We start from the raw sequence: 24,673 nt of genomic DNA, 5'->3' as shown, positions 1-24,673 counted from the left end.
ATGATCCTGATAGAGCTAAAAGTTCTACATTGTGGGGTTGTGCGTATAGGGAAAGAGGAGGGAAGGAGAGAGCCCGTGTCAGGTCAGAGTTTCTATGCTCTGGGCAGGCAGACGCGGGAGGACAGCTGGATGCTTTCCACTGGGCCCCAGGTGGGCATCTGGCTGTGTGAAGCCACTGACCCCATACAGCGAGGGGTGGACAAGGGGCAGCCCCGGTACCAGGGGCCCCAGGGTGACACTCTTGGCCTTGGCCGTGGAGATACAAGAGGAGGGCAGTGGGAGAGAGGTTCCCACACAGGTGAGAATCCTGTGGCTGGAGCATAGGAAGGCCTCTGACAGGAGATTAGCCATGGTTCATTAGGAGAAAGCCTATCCCATCGCCCAAGCACAGCAGGGCTTGATGAACAGAGAAAGCCTATGGTTTTAGAGCTTTATTGTAGAAAGGCAGGGGGAAAGAGAGAAGGTAAAAGAGAAAGAGACCAGCCATGGCTAAGAGGAGAGAATGGGGAAAAGGAGAGAGAGAAGAAAGGCTAGAGTAAGAGGGAGAGAGCAAGAGGGAGAGAGTGAGGAAGGGAAAAGCAGCCCCTCTTATAGTGGACTTTTTATCTTGTTGTTGCTAGGTAGCCTGAAGATCAGAAGCTTGGGACATTGTCTATGTGACTACTCACCACATGCTTCTCTTGTGGGGACTGTGGGAGCAGTAATTTTGACAGGAGCCAGGGTTCCAGGAGACATGAGGGAATGCCTTCTGTCCCATGTAGGTGAAAATTATCACCACTGGGTTTCTCCAGGGTTCAGACCTCATCTCGAGTGGAGATCAGCCTGTCTGTACATAGTCCATTGTCCCACACTATCTTGATCCAAAGACAGCTAGGGAAAGAATGACTTCTGTAGACAGACAGGAGGATACTCTCTTCTGCACTTGTTGGAGCTTGAGCACTAGAAGCCTGCCTACACAGAGACACACATCCTCCATTGAGGCCACACCTATTCCAAGAACTCCTAGTCACAACTCCTAAGAGTACCACTTCCCATGGGCCAGACATATTTATTTGAAATAAATTTTATTAATTCTTTAGAATTTTTTTATGAATTTCAAATCATATCATATGAGTCCCATTTATATCACTATTTCTCTTCCCCATTACTTTTGCCAGATCTTCTTCCCCCCTAATTACTCACAGTACTCAGTGTTTTCTCTCTCTCTCTCTCTCTCTCTCCTTGAACCACTGAGTCCAGTTACTATTACTCAACTATTCTTGGGTCTGGGGCCGGCCCTGAAGTGGGGCCAATATACAAGGGGTTACAGTATTATAGAGAACGGATTCTTTCTGTCCCAGAAGCTGTCAAATCCCAATAGTTTTCAGACAGCGGTGTATTTTTGTGTCCACCTTCCCCACCCCATGCTGGGATTTTTTTTTTTTTTACCTGATTAGAGGTGTGTGCTGTCAACAATCACTTTGTGTTCATATGTACATTTGCCCTGAGATGTCTGGAAGACAGCTTCATAAAAAGTATCTGCCACTTTGGGTTCTTACAATTTTCGTCAGTTCTCCCCTGATGAACCCTAAGCATTGAAGCACAGATATGTGGTATAGATGTCTCATGTAGAATTAGGTACTACAAGGATTCCTATTCTCTCTGTGTGTTGATCAGATGAAGGTTGCTGTGATAATTGACTTCTACTTCAAAAAGAGAAAGATGGACTCTTGTGAGTTGTCTTCTGATTGCTACATGTAGGCAGCACATAACACCTTATTTCCTTACATGAGTAAATGCAACAAAACATTATATTTTTTATTAACTCGGTATTTTCTTCATTTACATTTCCAATGATACCCAATAAGTCCCCCAACCTCCCTCCACTCCCTCCCCCCTCCCCACTCACACTTCTTGGCCCTGGCGTTCCCCTGTACTGAGGCATATAATGTTTGCAAGACCAATGGGCCTCTTTCCACTGATGGCCAACTAGGCCATCTTCTGCTACATATGCAGCTAGAGTCACGAGCTCTGGGGGGTACTGGTTAGTTCATATTTTTGTTCCACCTATAGGGTTGCAGACCCCTTTAGCTCCTTGGGTACTTTCTCTAGCTCCTCCATTGAGGGCCCTGTGATCCATCCAAAAGCTGACTGTGAGCCTCCACTTATGTGCAGCAAAACATTATTAAGGACAATAATTTTTCATGGGTATTTCTTGGGGAATATATAAGATATCCAGTCTTTCAAGATGTTTTCCACAGAGAACCAGTGCTTGTTGGCTCAGATATCTGTAATCTACAGTGGTGGCTTTTGAAATTTAAATTTATTTTATTTCACTATTTCATGTATATGGTGCTTTACCTGCAGGAATGTTTGTGCACCAAATAGCTACCTGATACTCAGGAATGCTAGAAGGTGGTGTTAAATGCCCTAGAGGTGGACTATCAGAAAGTTATTAGATACCATGTGGGTGCTAGGAAACCTCCCAGGGTACTGTGGAAGAGAAGTGAGTGCTCCTAACTCTTGAGCCATATCTCTAATCCATCATGACATTAAAAAAAAAATCAAAGTTCCCTACCCTCTTTTACTCAGCATGGTATCTGCTTGTATGGATTAGATAGAAGAATTTGTGTTCAACCTCATTATATATCAGTGCACAATCCTTTAAAACGCTTTAAAGTGTTTTAAATTGCTGTACGCAATGCCTAAATTATTAGTTTGGAATTCCCTTTTGTATATTTTATACTTATTCCTTTCATCTACTCAAATGGGATCATTCAAACCTTCAAAGCAGTTCTAAGACATGGAAAGCAAAGCAAGACAGGGTCTATATCTGGATATTTACGATCAAAAGTCTTCTTGGATTCTGTAACAGTTTCTGTAATTTCTGTAATTTCTTACTCAGAAATGTTGGCAATGCTGACAGTGATGAACCTAACCTAAAGCCACTGTAGAATTATTAGATTTTTTTTTTTTTGCCTCTGGAAACTTTATTGGCCTATTTTAGTTTTCTAAGATTATCTTTATAAAATAACATGCAAAACAATGAAATTAATCACTCTAGTTACATGCATAGATTATATTTAGATATACTACTCTAGATTTACATTTTCTATCATAGGAAAAATACTTTAAATTTCTTTAAAATATGTATGGCAAATGATCTGATTATAAGCATTACATAAGGTCTTAATAAATTTCCCAAATAAAATATTGTAGAGACAACTTTAGCAAAACACAGTACCAAAACCTAGATTTGAAAGATTGATATATAATTTTTAAATTATTTTAAATCATAAAATATTCTACCTAAAAGCTCTTAAACTGGAAATCAAAACAAAATAGCTAATACTAAATGGTCATCACTGAGATCACACACGCGAGCAGCATCACCCTGAGCAGGTTATAGTTCAAATACAAGTGTATTTATGTGTATATACATGCATGTACAACAAGGAGGGGTAAAGAGGCCATGAATTTGAATGAGCATGGCTGAGTACATGAGGATCCAGGGGGATGAAAGGGAAGGGAGGAAAGTTGTAATTGTACAATAAGCTAAAACTAGAAAAGCAAAGCTAGTATTTCTCAATATGTACTCTAGTGTTAAAAATGAATTCAGGGGTAAAAAGTTATAAATATTTTTAAATTAATTAGAATCATTAGCTTTTATACCCATAAAGACAAGCTCTAGTTTCAGGAATTCTGGGTTAACAGGCATTCAGTTACAGATTGAAGTGCCCCTAGCACAAAGCTTACTGCATGTGAACTTTGAGGAAATAGTGCTGCAATATGGTTTTTGCAGTCGTTGCTTGTAGTGGAGATAATTGAAGAAGTCAATAATGCTCTGGAAGCAGTGACAATCCTTGAACTTCAATTATTCAAACATACCCAGAGTATTTCTCAGTAAGAAATGGCTATGGTGTGCAAAATTGTTCATGTCTGTTCTTGAAAGGTATAGCTAGACTGGAGACTAATTTCATTTTTACGTTTGTGCATAATTAAGCTTTATAAAAGTGCATAAGAATGTGGGAATGAAGAATGGTTAAAAGAACATTTGAGTTTTAATAATACTTTTTTCTATTAAAATTGTTTTCTCTTAAAATTATTTTTCCATTGATTCATAAAAGTTATATATAAATATGTATATATATATATATATACATATATAGTGTGCCTTTCAGTGTTTTCATGCATGTACACATATAATTGTATTAAGACCATGGAAATAAATCTGTATCCTTGAATATTTTTTTGTGGTACAAGTATGTAAAGCCCTCTTTTATCTGCTTTGAAATAAAGAGCATATTTCTTTTTTTTATTAGATATTTTCTTCATTTACATTTCAAATGCTATCCCAAAAGTTCCCTTTACCCTCCCCCGCCCAGATCCCCTACACACTCACTCCCACATCTTGGCCCTGGCGATTCCCTGTACTGAGGCATATAAAGTTTGCAAGACCAATGGGCCTCTCTTCCCAGTAATGGCCAACTAGGCCATTTTCAGCTACATATGCAGCTAGAGACATGAGCTCTGGGGGTAGTGATTAGTTCATATTGTATTTCCACCTATAGGGTTGCAGACCCCTTCAGCTCCTTGGGTACTTTGTCTAGCTCCTCTATTGGGGGCCCTGTGTTCCATCTTATAGATGACTGTGAGCATCCACTTCTGTATTTTCCAGGCACTCACATAGTCTCACAAGAGGCAGCTATATCAGGGTCCTTTCAGCAAAATCTTGCTGGCATATGCAATAGTGTCTGTGTTTGGAGGCTGATTATGGGATGGACCCCCGGGTGGGGCAGTCTCTGAATGGTCTATCCTTTCGTGTTAGCTCCAAAATTTGTCTCTGTAACTCTTCCCACGCATATTTTATTCCCTATTCTAGGGAGGAATGAAGTTTCCATGTGTTGGTCTTCCTTCTTCTTGATTTTCTTGTGTTTTGCAAATTGTATCTTGGGTATTCTAGGTTTCTGGGCTAATATCCACTTATCAGTGAGTGCATAACAAGTGTCTTCTTTTGTGATTAGGTTACCTCACTCAGGATGATATCCTCCAGATACATCCATTTGCCTATGAATTTCATAAATTCATTGTTTTTAATAGCTGAGTATTACTCCACTGTGTAAATGTACCATATTTTCTGTATCTATTCCTCTGTTAAAGGACATCTGGGTTCTTTCTAGCTTCTGCCTATTATAAATAGGGCTGCTATGAACATAGTGGAGCATATGTCCTTATTACCAGTTGGAACATATTTGGGTATATGTCAAGGAGATGTATATCTGGGTCCTCAGGTAGTACTATGTCCAGTTTTCTGAGGAACCACCAGACTGATTTCCAGAGTGGTTGTTCAAGCTTGCAATCCCACTAGCAATGGAGGAGTATTCCTCTTTCTCCACATCCTCATCAGCATCTGCTGTTACCTGAATTTTTGATCCTAGCTATTCTGACTTGTGTGATGTGGAATCTCAGGGTTGTTTTGATTTGCATTTCCCTGATGATTAAGAATGTTGAACATTTTTTCAGGTGCTTCTCAGCCCTTCAGTATTCCTCAGTTGAGAATTCTTTGTGTAGCTCTGTACCCCATTATTTAATGGGATTATTTGAATTTTTCGAGTTCAGCTTCTTGAGCTCTTTCTAGATTGGATATTAGTCCCCTATCAGTTTTAGGATTGGTAAAAATTCTTTCCCAAGCATATTTCACAGTATGATGTTCCTTACTCGTTCCCTTATGTAATAGAGCACCAATGTTGGTTGCCCCATCCCATCCATGGCTTGTTAAACAGTAGCCAACTTTGACCATCCTTACCTTTTTTCTCATTTCTGGTAGCCACCTTCTACTTTGAACTCTGCAAGATCAACTGCTTTGGGTTCCACATGGGACCCAAAGGCATGAACTATTTGCTTTCCCTGCCTGAATTCCAAATCCTGGCTATTGGGAGTAATGCTACAAAGGTTTGGGTAAAGCTGATTCATTTTCCAAAGTGTTGCTAAAGGGGTCAATTCTAAGAAAACTAAAATGTATGCTCAGTGGTGCTTCTAGACTACCTGTTATTGGAATATTCCTCATGTCCACAGCATCATGTTCCTTTTATCAGAAAATCAAGTTTCTTCTTTGGGTAGCTTTATGTGCTGTCTTCTGTTTTTGTATAGTAAGAATTCTTAGATCCTCTACTGAAGTTCTTCTAATTCAGAAATAAAGGAATTTTTTTCACAGGGACTAACATGGCGTCTAAATATTTTTGTAGCTTTCCAAATCTATACACATTTATATTTTATTTGTATATTATATTGTTGAAATATATATAGCTTTTAAGCTGCAAAGAATTAATCATTCCTTGCAATTTATTGTTATCTCACAGTTATTACTTCTTTTTGATTGTGAGTACCATTTTATTTTGCTTCAAAAGAGTTTAACTTTAGGAAATCATTATTCTTTTTTTATTTGGATATTTTCTTTATTTACATTTCAAATGTTATCACCTTTCCTGGTTCCCTCCCTCCCAAAAACACCCTATCATATCCTCCCTCCCCCTGCTTCTAAGAGGGTGTTCCTCCACCCACCCATCCTTTCCCACCTCCCTGCCTTTGATTCCCCTACACTGGGGCATCTATCAACCCTTCATAAAACCAAGGACCTCTCCTCCCATTGATGCATAACAAAGACATCCTCTGCTACATATGCAGCTGGAGCCATGTGTACTACTTTGTTGATGGTTTAGTCCCTGGGAGTTCAGGGGGTCAGGTTGGTTGATATTGTTCTTCCTATGGGGTTGCAAACCTTCAACTCCTTCAGTCCTTTCTCTAACTCCTCTATTGGGGACCCCACTCTCAATCTAATGGCTGGCTGTGAACATCCACATCTGTATTTTTAAGGTTCTGGCAGAGCCACTCAGGAGAGAGCCATATCAGGTTCCTTTCAGCATGAACTTCTTGTCATCCACAATAGTGTCTGGGTTTGGTGACTCTATATGGGATGAATCCCCAGGGGGACAGTCTCTGGGTGCCCTTTCCTGCAGTCCCACTCAGGAAAGTCTCCTGCTCACTACTTTATCTCCATACTTGCTCCTGTGACTGTTTTGTTCTCCTAAGGAGAACCGAATCACCCACAGTTTGGTCTTCCTTCTTATTGAGATTTATGTGGTCTGTGAATTGTATCTTGGTTATTTGGAGCTATGGTGCTAATATCCACTTATCAGTGAGTGTAAACCATGTGTGTTCTTTTGTGATTAGATTACCTCACTGAGGATGATATTTTCTAGTTCTATCCATTTGCCTAAAAATTTCATGAATTCATAATTTTTAATAGCTGATACTCTATCATGTACCACATATTCTTTATACATTCCTCTGTTGAAGGACATTTGGCTCCTGGCTATTATAAATAAGGCTACTATGGACATAGTGCAACATGTGTCCTTATTACATGTTGGAGCATTTTCTGGGTATATGGCAAGGAGATGTATAGCTGGGTCCTCAGGTAGTACTATGTCCAATTTTCTGAGGAACTGCTAAACTGATTTACAGAGTGGTTGTACCAGCTTGCAATTTCACTAGCAATGGAGGAGTATTCCTCTTTTTCTACAACCTCACCAGCATAAAAAAACCTGAGTTTTTGATTGTAGCCATTCTGATTGGTGTGAGATGGAATCTCAGGGTTGTTTTGATTTGCATTTCCTTGATGACTATGGATGTTGAACATTTCTTTAGGTGCTTCTTAGCTACTTGGTATTCCTCAGTTGAAAATTCTTTGTTTAGCTCTGTACCCCATTTTCAAATAGGGATATCTGGTTCTCTGAAATCTAATAATATACAGCAAACCAGTAGCCAACATCAAACTGAATAGAGAGATACTTGAAGCATCCTAAAACTAAATTAAATCAGGGACTAGTAAGGCTGCCCATTCTCTTCCTATCTATTAAACATCTTACTTGAAATTCTAGATAGGGCAATTAGATGATAAAGGAGGAGAAAGGGATACAACAGGGAAAGGAAGAAGTGAAAATATCACTATTTGCAGATAATATGTTCGTATATTTAAGTGACACCAAAAATTCCACCAGAGAACTCCTAAACCTGATAAACAACTTCAGCTATGTGGCTGGATATAAAATTAACTCAAACAAATCTGTAGCCTTCCACTCCTCAAAGGATAAACAGACTGAGCAAGAAATTAGGGAAATAACACCCTTCACAATAGTCACAAATATTACATACCTTGGTGTGACTCTAACAGGTGAAAGACCTGTATGACAATAACTTGAAGTCTCTGAAGAAAGAAATCAAAGAAGATCTCAGAAGATAGAAAGATCTCCTGTACTCACCGATTGGCAGGATTAATATAGTAAAAATGGCCATCTTGTAGAAAGCAATCTACAGATTCAATGCAATCTCCACCAAAATTCCAAATCAATTCTTCATAGAGTTAGAAAGAGCAATTCTTAAATTCTGTTGGAATAACAAAAAACACAGGATAGTGAACACTATTCTCAACAAAACAAGTTCTTCTGGAGGAATCACCATACCTGACTTCAAGCTATATTACAGAGCAATACTGATTAAAACAAAACAAAGAAAGAAACAAACAAAAATCAACTGCATGGTATTGGTACAGAGGCAGGCAGGAAGATCAATGGAATAAAATTGAAGACCCAGAAATGAGCCCACAAACTTGATCTTTGACAAAGGAGCCAAAACCTTCCAATGGAAAACAGACAGCATTTTTAACAAATGGTGATGTTTCAACTGAAGTTCAGCATGTAGAAAAATGCAAATCGACCCATTCTTATCTTCTTGTATAAAGCTAAAGTCCAAGTGGGTCTAGGACTTCCACATAAAACCAGATAAACTGAAACTTATAGAGAAGACAGCAGGTAAGAGCCTCGAACACATGGGCACAAGGGAAAAAATCCTGAACAGAACACTAATAGCTTATGCTGTAAGATCAAGAATCAACAAATGGGACCTCATAAAATTGCAAAGCTTCTGTAAGGCAAAGGACACTGTCAATAAGACAAAATGCAACCAACAGATTTGGAAAAGATCTTCACCAATACTACATCTGATGGCGGACTAATATCCAATATATACAAAGATCTCAAGAAGAGAAATCAATATTCTAAGTACGAAATGCATTCTTCATTGTGTGTATTGATAATTGTGTCTGCTAATTGAGATATGGCTTTTATTTATTTACTGAAGTACTCAGTATTTAAAAGTGTTTTAGATGCATTTACACATTCCACTGATATTGACAAGAGTCGAAGTGATATGCTGGTCAAATTTCAGGAAGGAAATTTAATAGAAGATAAACATATATATTTGAGAGAAATGTCAAACATTAGCTGTAACATGCATGTCTCATACATAAGTAACATTTTCAAAATTTAGAATGATTTATCACTAGCTTAAAATGCTCTTAGTAAGAAGTCTAATTTTATTTACTTTATACTTTCATCTGCAGATGGCTGCTTCTTTCCTTACACCTTTACAAAGACATACTTCATGTCCTTAGCCAAAAGTAGCCAGTGGTAAAGGATATCAATGAATCAATCACAAATGGCAATCATTTTTCACTGGCTGCCCATTCCACTAAGGGAAATTAGATCATGCCTTCTGGCTTTTCTTTTTTTCCAATGTAATAACCAGATTTTTCTCTCTTTTTTCTCAACTATTATATTAAAGGATATTTTATAACTTGCTCATTTGTGGCCTTGATGACATTGCACACTTTTCCCTAAACTCCCTTTTGTTCTTCATAAAAAGTCCCGTCTTCATCACTTTTGGCATAGGGTCCTTGTGGAACTGTATGAAATATTGAGCACGGAGGTTCTTGTGTAGGCACCACTAATGCTGCACTCTTGACGTTCATGACTTCTGTTCTTCCTGACCCTTCCCTTCTTTGTTCACTAGAAGAGTTTGTGAGCATTTACTGATTTCTAGGCATATTTTCTAGGAAAACCTTCTACCTTCTACACAATTCAGTTGACACACATGCCAATATTTGAAATACCAACCCCTATAGAAACAAACACCCGGCTAATGTTGAAGGAGGAGAAATTAAGTGATTATTAGAATGATGTAGCAAATGTTAGCAATTCCTTAACCAACAAAGCTAACTGATGCTTGTTCCTAGAAAAGAATGTTTGGGAAAACTGAATTTATGAAATTGAGAATTCTGCCTTCTCATTCTAGTATGAGAAGCATGTCCCATTTTCAGTCCTAGAATGATCTTAATTTTCCTTCTGTGACTTTTTGTACCTGAAGGAGTACTGTGAGGCTATATCCACTTGAGTGCTACATTCCCAAAGCAGGGGACTCTGGAAGTCTAAGAGTATCATTTCTCTTCTTTAGTTGCTGATTGTGACTTTGAAGCAAACAGCTGTGGGTGGTTTGAAGCCAGTGGTGGTGATCATTTTGACTGGGTGTGGAGCTCCCAAAGTAATCTTTCTGCTGATTTAGAACAACAAGCTCCACCTAGAGATCACACTCATGGAACAGCTCAAGGTAAGCCCCTAAAGATGTTTTACACACACCTATAGACTGCTGGGTTAGACCTGGGAATCTGTGTGTGAAGATCACAACATGATAGGACAATACTGACAGTCATCTGAGTTGCCTGCAAGAAATGATTTCTTTATGGGTAATATGATTGGAATTGAGACCTTTTTGCCTGCATTAACTGAAATTAAAAATTGACTGTTGACATCATCCAAATGCAGGTATAAATACAAAATCAAATTTTAGTATTGATATTGACTTTTTATTGTTGTGCAATTTTAATGGACATGAACACACTTGGCATTGCATTAAGAGACAGAAGGGCTCTCACTGCATTGTAGAATCCAGTAGGTAAACTTAATACTTTGTTTTTACATCCCCACAGGGCATTTCATGTTCATTTTGAAGACGAGCAACAGCTTCTTTCAAACTGCTAAACTTCAGAGCCCAACTTTCAGCCAGACAGGGCCTGGGTGCACACTGTCATTCTGGTAACTATATATGATGGTAAATTATCCTAGTAGGATGGTGGCTGCAGGCCTATCCCTGCACTTGCCAGCTATTCAAGTTTTATCCCTGGATGCACTTTATAATGACGACTGCACTAAGTTAAAACAATTGTGACTTCAGAGTATAATATCAGTATTGGTTAATTTATTTCTTAAGATGAAAGGAGGTCTTCCCTTCTACCACTGGCTTTTAACTTAAATGGGAGTCTCCCTGTGTCTTACAAGAGAGTTATTTCAGTAGACAAATTCTTTCAAATGGCCAATTACAAGTACTGCAGGAAAGAAATGTGTCTGTTGAGACAATTAACTTGAAATTGATTGGAGAGGAAACACAGAAAGATCAACAATGTCGTCTCTCTTATAATGTATTCATATATTATGTTCTTTCAGGTTTTATAACTATGGACTGTCAGTGGGGGCAGCTGAGTTGCAGCTACATCTAGAAAATTCCAGGGACACCACTGCCCTCTGGAGAGTGCTATATAACCAAGGCAGCCAGTGGTCAGAGGCAACTGTCCAGCTTGGACGCCTCACTCAACCCTTCTATCTGTCACTAGAGAAAGTCAGTCTGGCAGTTTATAGTGGGGTCTCTGCGATTGATGACATCCATTTTGAAAACTGTGCTCTTCCTCCTCCTGTGGAGAGTTGTGATGAACCAGACCACTTTTGGTGTAGACAGACGAAGGCTTGCATAGGAAGGCATCAGCTCTGTGATCTGGTTGATGATTGTGGAGATCACACAGATGAGACTGGCTGTGGTAAGTTAATTAGTTACGTTTTAAAATTAAGTTATTGGGGGGCTTACTATGTTTGGCCTCCCTTTCTGGTTAGTAATTATTGGTCTTGATTAATTCACTGCCAATGGCTAAGATATAATTGAAAAGTTGATGAATTCTGCATGGTTTGTTAATCAAATTAACTAGACATGTCAGTATTATTTGTTTCTTTATTATTATGTCTGTATGTTATGTGTATGAATGCTTATGCATGCCATAGTGCTTTGTGGAGGTCAGAGAACAACTTGCCTGAGTCAATCCTCTCCTTCCACCATGTGGGTTCTGAGGATCAAGGTGTCAGGTGTAACGGCAAGCACCTTTAAGGCTGAGCCATCTTGCAAGCTCCTTGCCATTCATTCTTAAGTAGGTTTACTTCTAGAGAAACCTTGATGAAAAATGATGACAGCATTCCTACCTTCATGTGCTTCACAGTCTAACTGAAAAGATAGACATTCAAGCATTACTCATCAAATATATAATGACAATTTTATAATGGAGAAAGCTATGGTGAAGCTTTATAGAATAGTAAAATTGGGTTTTCTACAGGTGATGACTTAGCTAAGATCTGAAACATGGTAAGTTAAACTTACATTCAAAAGTCATTATGTATGAGACAGATGAAAGTTAGGGTGCATAAAGAGAGCACAAATCAGATATAGCATAGTAGGGAGGTCAAGGTCATCGATCGATCATTGTGATCCACACTGAAGGAGCATTCTTTATTTCAAAGGTATTTAGAGTGGTGATAGGACTAAAATCTGACATATGCAAATGTCACTGTGGGTGTTGTGGAACGAATGTATTTGGGCACACACTTGCGAGATAACTTGAGGAGCATTGCAGCAGCCCAATGGTGACAGTGAACTGTGTTGACAATGAGGTCTGAGTCAGGGGGAAGGAACAGAGGCACCTGTGTATGGGTCTCTTGTTTGTTTGCTTCTTTTTTTGTTCTGTTTTCCAGGAGCTGATAGGGAAGTGCCAAAGCTCAAGAGTTTTTCTGGTTTCAAACTGCAAAATGTTTGTGTTATCTTGAAATGGTCTGGCCCTCAGTTTGCGGAGCCTGGCTTCCACTGATCATGTGCTTACAACTGCAAATAAAGTAGCCATTAGCAGAATTATTTGTTTACAAAATCGGTTACAAAAATATTTCTAGCATTCGTGGACTACTATTTTTGTCTAAGAACAATTTATAAATTTTAAGGTTCTGAGTTTCAAAAATTAGAAAACTCATCAGAAAAGAAACTGAAAACACTAAACGCTCAATACTGCTGTAGGTAACTTTCAGATAGGAATTTCCATATTAGTTGCTGTGGAATGCTTTGTGTAATATGATCTTTGATATACATATTACAAAAATATATTAAAATTCAAATAAATATTTAAATCATTAAATGTACACAACTCTTATTTGAGTGAATAGAGTTAACATTGAGTTTAACAGTGGTAATCATATGATATGTAGCTTTTCAAAATCTAATTTAATCTTTGGAAATGTGTAAAGATATTTTTAGCTTTTTAAAATTCTCACAATAGTTTTTGAACATCGTGACATTAATAGAATCGAGTGTAATGTATCATAATATAAATAAATATAATCATAATTTCAACATAGTTCTTACTTATTTAATGGTCTTAAGAAATAACTGCAGCACTCACTTACTTTATTGAATATACTATACATTACACATCCCCATATTTAGAATGAGTTTCCTGCAGGGTGCCCAGAAATGTGGTCTTTTCTTGAACAGTAGAGCTCCACATTCCACAAGATTGAATGTAGAGTCAGTATGTTAATGGTTAATGTAAAAACTTGTTGGATTTAGTGTCAGTTTTATGTCAAAAACTCAGCAATTTGACATGCTCCTTCTGCTTCACAGCCAACGACTGACATGTGGGAAGTACCTAGAATGTCCATAGTTCCCACCACAGCTGGCTTTGTTAGTCACAAACAAGCAGTCCGCAGATGCAAGCCTGTCTTCCTGCTGACATCTGCTCACTGATTCTCTTCATTAGGTCCAAGCTTCTCTTCTGGAATGTCTACACAGATGTTTTGTTGTAGCCCAGTTGCTTTGATTCACCTGCAGTCTTATTGATTGTTCAGGGTGCTTGCTCACCTTTGGCACCAAGAACCATCAATGAGATGAATAGTTAAAAGACAGTTGACATTCATATTTTAAATATTAGCATATAAATTAAGCTAAAATGTGAAACTACCTATGAATTCTAAATCTCTTCTCCTCAGTCCAGTACTTCCAAATGCATATTTTTATCCCATTTCTTTTCTAAAGCAAATACCTCATGCCAACATGTCTTGAAAAATGAACATGCTCCAATACTACCCTAAAAATAGACTACTTGATTGATAAGATCCTAGTCAATTCTTTGTAAGTTTGACTAAATGATGTCAGAAGTTTAAAAGCCCAAGCTCCCTTTTTATACTGTGATGGGAATATAAATGAATACAGTCACTGTGGAAAGTAGAATGATTTGTCAACATACCCCAAAATAGAGCTACCCCTTGATTTGTTATAGTTGTACCATTACTGGGCATATAGCTGAGAGAGCACAAGGTAGCATATAATGGGTAGTGCTGTAGAGCTGGCTATGTTTATTCATGAGAGCCAAATTAGGAGATAAGCCTTACTACTCTTCACTGGAAAAAAAAACAGACATATTCAAGGCTGTGCATATAGCCAATAGCATTATATTCAGGCACAAACAAGAACAAAAGCATGTCATATACAGAAAAAATGATAAAACTAGAGACCATCATAGGAGTGAAATAAACTAGACTTAGAATGTCAGATTATATGTTTATCAAAAAAATAAAGAGATATTAAGATAAGTTCTATGGGGGTATGGTGAAGTATGGGAGAAGTGGGTGCCTTGGCGGGCCCATGTCAAGGCATCCCTTCCCCATAAGAGACCAACACACGATGCTATAGGTTAGAATAGAGTTTATTGAGAGCATGGGAAATGAGTTAAGAGAGTAGTAGAGGCAGAGAGAAAGGAAGAGAGGAGAAAGTAGAGAAGTAAAAGTAGAGTCTGGCCATGACCACGTGGAGGGGGTGGGGAGAAGTGAATGGGGACAGAGGGGGATCAAGTAGGCAAGAGGCAAGGAAGGGAAGCAGCAGTAAGAGAGGAGGGGGCAAGCAGCCCCTTTTATAGGGCCAGGCCTACCTGGCTATTGCCATGTAACCATAGGTAGGAGCATACCTGTCTGTTGCCAGGTAACTGTGGGGGTAGAGTCCAGACAGAATACAAACAGATATGTATTCCTTTCTGTCATGTGTAAAATCTAATGGAAAATAGATGAGATTGTTTAAGAGACATGGCACAGCAGTTAAGAGCTCTTACTGCTCTTGTTCTGGCTCTGTTCCCAGCACCCACATGGTAGCTCACAGCTGTTTATAAATTCAATTCAGGTGATCCCATACCTTTTCTAATCTCCACAGGCTCCTGAATGCTTGTGGTCCAAATATGTACACTAAGGCCTGCACATGCATACATACATACATACACACACACAAATATTAGAAAAAATAGATGGCATGTAATTGGGACTATTAGAAAAGGGGAAGATAATCAGGAAGGAAGAAGAACTTTTCAATGACTGTGGTAAAACATCATGACCAGGCAACTTAGTAAGACAGTTTAACTGGGGGTTTATAGTTTCAGAAGATGAGAGTTCCTGACCATTATGGTAGAGAACATGGGAACAGACCAGGTAGTCATGGCACCAGAGCTGTACCATACAGCCAGAACCACATAGCCAATGGAACCAAATTTGACTGCATGCTTAGGATTCAACCTGACCCCTCTTCCTGAATCACATTTTCATAAGATTTCTTTTGTTGCATTAACTTTTCTTTTATGATTTGGAGGCTTTGCTGCAGGGGTTATTTTCCTGAAGGAGACCACTCTTTCTATTCCCTTCCAGTCTGACCTCATTAAGTCTTTTCAATACAAGTCTTGGCTCCAGCATTACATTTCCTGGAACTTCTTTTCTCCTTTTTTTTTTTTTTTTTTTTTTTTTTTTTTTTTTTTTAACACAGGGTTTCTCTGTGTAGCTCTGGCTGTCCTGGAACTCACTCTGTAGACCAGGGATGGCCTTGAACTCAGAAATCCACCTGCCTCTGCCTCCCAAGTGCTGGGATTAAAGGCATGTACCACCACTGCCCAGCTTCTTTTTTCCTCAAACTGTACATTTTGTATTTTTTTGTGTTTGGACTTGCTTCCTCCTCTTTCTTACAGATTTGCATGATTATTACAAGATAGAGTCAATTGAGGCTGTCTTAAAATCTTCTCACACAACAAGATTAGTTTCAAGTTCTTCAGTTAAGCCTTAGACAGAGTCTTAGAACAAGAGCAAAAATCAGACCCACTGTTTACCAAATCTCACAAGAAAGATCTAGCTCAGTTGCTAATATCTTTCCCCTATGAAACCTCTTAAGTTGGGCCTTCATAAGGGGAAAGATCAATGAGGATGACCTGTAAACCATTATACTTGGGGCTGAGATAAAACAGTTTAGATTAAATGAGAATATGAGAATGTACCAAGTAGTTTTACAGAGAGAAGGAAATAGTAATGATGCCATTGGAGGATAGTGATTTAATAGCAGCTGTGTAGAGACTTTTGGAGCTTTGATAGAAATAAAAAGGACTCTGTGAGTGACATTTGAGTAATCCCTCATCAGTATTGGAAATAAGTAAATTTTGCCTAGTAGAACAGCATTTGTTTGAGATTTCTCACTTTGATGTAAGCAACTTTTCCATGATACTCAGGTGATCCTTAAGTATTTTGAATTGTTAGCGAGTAACACTTCTCACTTCTTAGTTCTATTAAGATCATTGAGGGAGCTTACAAGAAAAAAAAAGTCCAGATGCAGGGTGTGGGCAGATGGCTCAGAGGAGAAAGTGTTTGTCTGAAGGCCCACATGAGTTCAAACCCAGAACCTACATTGAAAGTCCTCTGTAACCATGCCAGTGAAACCGAAGGTGAAGGAACAGAGACCTCCTAAGTTAGTCATTATAGCTGATCAGTAGCAAGTGTAGAAGAGATGGCTCAGAAGTGACTGCTTGCTTTGCATTAGGAGAACAGGGGTCTTTCTGTATTTCAGAATCTATATAAAAGCCTCCATGCTGGCGTGATCTCAGCATACTAATACCCCAGAATAGAAAGAGGCAAAGGGAGGAAAGTTGCTGGGTTGTTAGCTGCCAGCCTAGCTTACAACAACAATCCCACAGGGTTCCATAGTCAGCTAGAAAGACCCCACCTGAAAACATCAAGGCAAAGAACGACAGAGGGAGATACAGATGCACTTTTCTGTCTTCCACATATACATGAGGATCTAGCACGCACGCACGCGTGTGCGCGCACACACACACACACACCACAATAATTGTATGGAGGTTGATAGAAAAGAATGGCTGGATATCTGAGATTACATCCATCTCTGGCCTCCATACAAACCCATTCACCTTCCTGATCCATATGTATGTACAAAACAGGATCACATGTAAGTATATATACTATACACAAATAAGTGCACATACCAAAGCCAAAGTAAGAATCCCAGTGCATGATTTTAAAACTATTTGGGTCAATTAAATCATTTCACATGTGACTTCTGAGCTTTGGTGAGTTTGTTTCTTTGTCTTTTCATGTGCCCTGGTTGGCACACACAGCTAAGTTTGAAATGCACTCAGTCAAAAATGTGTTTCAGTCATGATTCTTTGCCTGAGGTGATATAATTGTTGTGCTAGGATTAAACTTAGGTTGCCATGCATGCTAGACAAGTGCTCTACCTCTAAGCTATACCACCAGCCCAGGGGTATGTTATCAGAAAGGAAGATGAAAGCACATTAAAAATCTTTAGAAGATAATGTTCTATGCATTTCATCTTCACTCCATGAAATATTATTAGGTGTCTGGTAATGACTCTGCTCATAGCTATGTTTTATGTCACATTTGAAAACTACTACAGCTTATCTTTTTGTGTATCAGTATGTGTTTTTAATCACTCTTATTGTCCCTTATTCTCCATTGATGATGTTTAATATCATTTACAGGACCAGAACTACAGTGTGACTTTGAAAATGGAATTTGTAACTGGGAACAAAGTACAGAGGATGACTTCAACTGGACCAGATACCAGGGTCCTACTTCAACGATGAACACTGGCCCAATGAAGGACCATACACTGGGCACAGCCAAAGGACACTACCTTTACATTGAAACCTCAGGGCCACAGGGTTTTCAAGACAAAGCTATTTTACTTAGCCCCATCCTTAATGCAACTGACGCAAATGTCTGCACCTTCCGCCTGTACTATCACATGTTTGGAAAGCATATTTATCAGCTGGCTATCTACCAGAGAATTTGGAGGAATTCCAGGGGACAGCTGCTGTGGCAGATATTTGGGGATCAAGGCAACAGATGGATAAGAAAAGACCTCAGTATTACCAGCAGGAAGCCCTTTCAGGTAGGATAATGGGTTTCATAATATATACTTGAAATGTTTCCTAATATCTTAGCAGTATGAAATATCACGGTACTCTTGAATTAAAAGCTAGTGGTATTGGATCAAAGTTACTTTGAAATGCATTCATCATTTACAGGAGGGTGTGCTAAGGCTCTTTGAATTGCTTTGCTTCATGACTACCTCAGTAATGTATGTTTAACATTTCCTCAGATGAATGCTTGACACTCAAAACAGCTGCAGGTCCCTCCAATGTTAAGGGTTTTTTCTACTGAAATTAAAATATGAGAAGAAAGAAGAGTTTGGCATAAGATATGAATTCTGCAGACTGCAAACTCATAAATATATGCTTTTGAATACATCGTTTGACATTTTAAAATGAGCAGCTGAAATCCAGGCAAAGTGTATTTTTTATTTTTTTTTCATTTATTTTTAACTGGAATTCGTACATTGCATGCAGTTCTGGGTTTCATAAAGGCAGTTTATTTTATGTATGTCAAGTACTGTGATGATATTCACCCTTTGTACCCTGTATTTTCTCCTTCTTCATATTTAGTCTGTCTTATGTGTATAAAATATGGAATCCACATATTTGAGAAAGCATGCAATATTTGACTTTTTCAGTCTGGCTTATTTCACTTAATATAATTGATTCTAGTTACATCAATTTTCCTATGAATGACACAATTCATTCTTTTTATGGCTAAGTAAAGTTGTATTATGTATATGCCACAGTTTTTTTTTTTTTTTTTTTTTTTTTTTTTTTTTTTTTTTGCTCATTCAGCTACTGTTTAACACCTAAATTGATGGCATTTTGTGAACTTTACTTCAGGAACTATGGATGTGCAAGTTTCCCTATGGTGTGCTGACTTACAAGCATTTGCTCACCAGTCTTGGTTTATCTGTTTCCTGTGACCTCTTGGTCCAGCACTGGGAGAGATGGGATAGAATAGCCATAAAGAAAACAAATAACAAATGTGTGAGTTTGGGGAAAGGGAACTTGTCTACACTGCTTGTTAGAATGTGAGTTCATGTAGCCACTAAGGAGGTCAGCATGAAGCATTCTACAGAACTGCAATTTAAACTACACTAGACAAAAAAAGCACACACTTTATTAAACAACACATAGCTGCTCTAGTGAAGAACCCAAGTTTGAATCCACATCTCCTCATTCCTGGGGCAATGTTTTGGTTTGGTTGGTTGGTGTTCTTTTTAATTCTACATTTGACCTGTCTTCTAAAACAAACTGGCAAGTTCTGCTTTTCTTACCACTTCCATTAAGTGATTAAATCAGAAACCCCCTGGTTTTCAGTTCTGTAGTTATAAGGGAGACAATTTCAGAGAAGTTCTCATTAACCTCAGCCATAAAAGCTTGTAAGTAGCAGAGACAGGACTTAAGCTTGACAGAGTTTGTAAATGACTGACATTTCTCTTTTTACCATTACTTCTTGAAGCATATAGGGCATTGAGTATAGGTTTTCTCCTTTTTAAAAAAGATTTCTGTATATAATATACTATAAGAAACATTATATCTATCCTTGGCTCAAAGTCCTGAGTTTTAGGTGTTTTTGTTTTTGTTTTTGTTTTTGTTTTTTTCATGTGCCAAATTTCTTTCCAATACCAACATTGGAAGCATTGTTTCAATCAGAGTGCCTAAATCATGTTACCTATTTTATAGATGCAACCTTGTTCCAAGCCATCTTTTGACAACAGCTAACAATCACAGGTACCATTGAATATGATTCAACCAGTAAAGAACACATGGGGAGCCGGGTATGGTAGTACACGCATTTAATCCCAGCACTTGGGAGGCAGAACTCGGGATTTCTGAGTTCGAGGCCAACCTGGTCTACAGAGTGAGTTCCAGGACAACCAGAGCTATACAGAGAAAACCTGTCTCGACCCCCCCCCCCTCTGCCTAAAAAAAAGAGCACATGGGGATTGGTGATTTTTTTCAGAAACAAATATGTTGAAGACATGATATCTAATCTGCCACAGGTATTGTGATATCTTGCAGTTCTTCCATAAATGCATGCTGCAATTCAATCAATAATATTAAGTAATTAATTCTTAATGTCTAGGCCATTTGTAATTCAAACTAATTTCTTACTCAGGGCATTAACTCTTTTTGTGAAGTTTATTCAATAATTGGTTTCCATATGAAAGAACCTTCATAGGGAGGTTGCTACATAGCCAGGACTTATCAAAGCACCCTTTGTCATGAATCAAAACTTGATAGCTGAGTATTGAAACCCATCATGAGTCACATAGAAAGTGTTCTCTGTGATCTTAACCAGCCTGTCTCCTAACAAAAGAACTTTTAAATAAATGTTCTTTTATACTCTTAAATGAAACACACCCAGAAAATGGCAACATGGAATATTTTGAATATGGTATAGGCAGGTCAAGGTAGCTAGCATGGAGTCCAATTTAATGAAGAAGGTATGTTTCTCCACTGTGTAGCATGTACTCATAGTATCTGTTCCAAGAAACAATAGAAACACCAATGCTTTCATTAGCGGTGAGAACATAAGGAAAATTATTCTTTCACTACCCAGCAGATAAGAGCTTCTCATGAAGTATTTGCCTAAAAGAAAAATTCACTGACATTTTAGGATCATTCACTTAAAATCAAATGAATAGGATAGGAGTGTATTGTATATGTAGGAGTTCTTGTTTGCCTTTCGTGTTTGTTGTGTAGCACAGCCAGTAAAGGCTCTACAAATTGTTATAGATAATTAATTGAAATTTCCAACTGAATTCTATTATGAGTCACTGTCACATACTGGATATGAAATGCCATATATATTGAATAGTTTAGTCAATATCACAATCAAGATAATGAATACGTACCACATTTCAGAAATTGCCTCCTGTGCTTATGTGAAACATCCTTTAGACCGTTCTCAGCATTTGACAACTGCCATCAGTTTTCTGTGACTCTTACATTTTTATATAAAAGGAATTCCAGAGCAAGAAATCATTCTTCACCTAGCTCATCTAGTACAGTTATTTTAAAATTTATTTATTTATTGGCATGTGTCAATAATTCATTTGGATAAAGCACAGTTTATGCAATAACTCGTTAAATGCATTATGGGCAATTATAAATAAAACTGATTTGAGAAGTTGTATGCATGTATTCATATAAACAATGGCTCATTCTCCTAGGTGAGTAACCAACTGATTTATCTGTATTTGAGAGACTTATGCTTATCTTTACAGGAAACTTTTTCTTGGTTTTAGTGTTCAAAAATTTTCATTCATATAAAGAGTATATGGTAATTTTAGGTCTAAGTCAATACCTATTACATTATTAGTCTTTTAAATGTATCTCTGTTAAGGATGATGGAAGCATTTAACTGCAATTTTAACTGGCTATGCTGTGGTATGATCTATGTTGAACACAGTTTTCATGAGATTAATTGTCCAGCAAATATGTGTTTAGATTATATCTTGCAGCCTTTTACAGTATTTTGAAATTGGCTCATTATTGTATTTTTACATATTACAATTGGTAGTCCTTTAATAGAGATGTGATTTACAATACAGTTTTATTACTGTAAAACGTATTATAGTGTCTGTAATTCAGATGTTCAGTAACTATTTATTGAATGATTATTTGACAGAGCTCATATTTAGTAAGTAGAAAGTTAGGATTATTTGCTGTACATTAGTTTGATTTCTATCACCTCCTAATCTAATAATTTATTGGGAATTTTAAATGGCCAAAGTAATTTCTTAGCTCATGGCAACAATGGATGGCTTTTTATAAGATTATGATTTGGTAATTATGATTTTCTTCAATAACTTTGAAAGAGCTGGGGAGATGGCTTAGTATGCAAACTGCTTGCTGTATAAATGTGAGGGACTGAGTTCAAATTCTCAGAAAATAACAAAAGCCATACACAATTGTAAATATCAGCATCCCCAATTCTCTTATACTGAAATCTGAGCAGGGACAGGAGAATTCTCAAAGATGTATAGACAAGATAGCTAGGCATATTCAGTGGTGAACAAGAGTCCCAAACAAGATGAAAATACAAAACAAAAACTAAAGGTATCCTCTGGCCTCTACACATAAACTGCAGCTTGGGAATGTCTACACATATACAGACACACACTTAACACATGTGTGTATACACACACAGAGTAAATTTAAAAATTATTCTCTTTTAAAATTTGGACATTAATACATTATTTGCATTTTATATTCAATAGTAGTGAACTTTACATAAAACATACTCATTTTTATTTTGATATATTAGTGTAACTTTAGATTAATATTTACATTAAAATGATAGTTTTAATTAACCCCTAAATAGTTAACAGTAGATTTCTCCTTTTTTCCTTGTGATCAAATTATTGTTCTCATATCAATTATATAAATATTCTTTGGAAAGTAAACCTTTGGGGGCTGGTGTAATGTTTCAGTGAGTCAGGATTTTTGCTCTAATCCTATCTACCCAAATTCTACATCAGGAAACCACATGGAAAAATGGGGGGAAGTGTAACTCTAGAAAGCAAGTTGTCTCCTTATTGGCATAAGCATGCTAGTCCAGATACTTACAGTAAATAAATAAATGAATGAATAAATAAATAAATAAATAAATAAATAATAAGTTAAAAGAAAAGAAACATTGGGGTCCCGTTCAGTCAGCTCCAGCACCAGGTCACCTGGGCGCGGAGTTGGCAGACACCCCCAAGGTCCCTAGAGGACTCTCCACTAGATCTTAGGACCTCTGGTGAGTGCGACACAACTTCTGTTCCAATCCAATCACTCAGGACCTGAGACAGCATTAGGGAAGAAGAAAACCTGGCCTGACCAGGGTCACAAATCCTTTCGAGTCAGTGCCAGCACATAGTCACCTTGGGTGCTGAGTCAGCAGACAGCCCCAAGGTCCCTAGAGGACAGCTTCTGAGGCAGACCCCATTTCAGACTCCAGACATTCAGGCACCTTCCCTGCCAGAGGAGAGGTGAACACCATCCCTGGCCAGAGCATCTGGAAGAGCCATTTGGTTCCTGGATACCTCCGAGACTAGTCTGCTCAGATAAGAGTGTGGACTACAGAAGCTAACAGCTTCTCAGACAGGCCCAGTTTTGGGCCTTCATCTTCTGCCAGGAGGCAGGTCCAAAAGCCAGATATCTGTGCACCTTCCCTGTAAGGGAGAGCTTGCCTACAAAGAGTGCTCTGACCACTGAAACTCAGGAGAGAGTTAGTCTCCCAGGTCTGCTGATAGAGGCTAACAGAATCACAAGAGGAACAAGCTCTAACCAGAGGCAACTATAACAACTAACTCCAGAGATTACCGGATGGTGAAAGGCAAATGCAAGAATACTACTAACAGAAACCAAGACCACTCACCATCAAGAGAACCCAGCACTCCCACCTCGCCCAGTCCTGGGCACCCCAACACACCCTAAAAGCTAGACCTGGATTTAAATGCATATCTCATGAGGATGGTAGAGGACAACAAGAAGGACTTTAATAACTCACTTAAAGAATTACAGGAGAACACTGCTAAAGAGCTACAAGTCCTTAAAGAAAAACAAGATAACACAATCAAACAGGTAGAAGTCCTTAAAGAAAAACAGAAAAAGACAACCAAACAGGTAGAAGTCCTTAAAGAAAAACAGGAAAACTCATCCAAACAGGCGATGGAAATGAACAAAACCATACTAGACCTAAAAAGGGAAGTAGACACAATAAAGAAAACCCAAAATGACGCAACACTGGAGATAGAAACCCTAGGAAAGAAATCTGAAACCATCTATGCGAGCATCAGCAACAGAATACAAGAGATGGAAGAGAGAATCTCAGGTGCAGAAGATTCCATAGAGAACATCTGCACAAAAATCAAAGAAAATGGAAAATGCAAAAAGATCCTAACTCAAAACTCCAGGAAATCCAGGACACAATGAGAAGACCAAACCTACGGATAATAGGAGTGGATGAGAATGAAGATTTTCAACTCAAAGGACCAGCAAACATCTTTAACAAAATTATAGAAGAAAACTTCCCAAATCTAAAGAAAGAGATGCCCATGAACATACAAGAAGCCTACAGAACTCCAAATAGGCTGGACCAGAAAAGAAATACCTCCCGACACATAATAATCAGAACAACAAATGCACTAAATAAAGATAGAATACTAAAAGCAGTAAGAGAAAAAGGCCAAGTAACATATAAAGGCAAGCCTATCAGAATTACACCAGATTTTCCACCAGACTATGAAAGCCAGAAGATCCTGGACAGATGTTATACAGACACTAAAAGAACACAAATTCCAGCCCAGGCTACTATACCCAGCCAAACACTCAATTAACATAGATGGAGAAACCAAAGTATTACACGACAAAACCAAATTCACACATTATCTTTCCATGAATCCAGCCCTTCAAAGGATAATAACAGAAAAAAACCAATAC

At 38.1% G+C, this 24,673-nt stretch overlaps 1 protein-coding gene across 1 annotated transcript in view; it reads left to right on the top strand.

The window, feature by feature from the left end:
• Malrd1 (MAM and LDL receptor class A domain containing 1) overlaps positions 1–24,673 on the top strand; it is a 745,053-nt gene that overhangs the window by 149,746 nt on the left and 570,634 nt on the right. Inside the window, exons 14-17 of the mRNA XM_021156265.2 lie at positions 10,330–10,482; positions 10,862–10,967; positions 11,376–11,743; positions 17,834–18,246. Of these exons, the coding sequence (XP_021011924.1) occupies positions 10,330–10,482; positions 10,862–10,967; positions 11,376–11,743; positions 17,834–18,246 (1,040 nt within the window). The remainder of the gene's footprint in view (positions 1–10,329; positions 10,483–10,861; positions 10,968–11,375; positions 11,744–17,833; positions 18,247–24,673) is intronic.

Source organism: Mus caroli, unplaced genomic scaffold (genome assembly GCF_978045245.1).
Source record: "Mus caroli unplaced genomic scaffold, Mus_caroli_1 scaffold_2, whole genome shotgun sequence".
In the NCBI taxonomy this organism is placed as follows: domain Eukaryota; kingdom Metazoa; phylum Chordata; class Mammalia; order Rodentia; family Muridae; genus Mus; species Mus caroli.
This window is presented reverse-complemented; position numbering and strand designations above follow the sequence as displayed.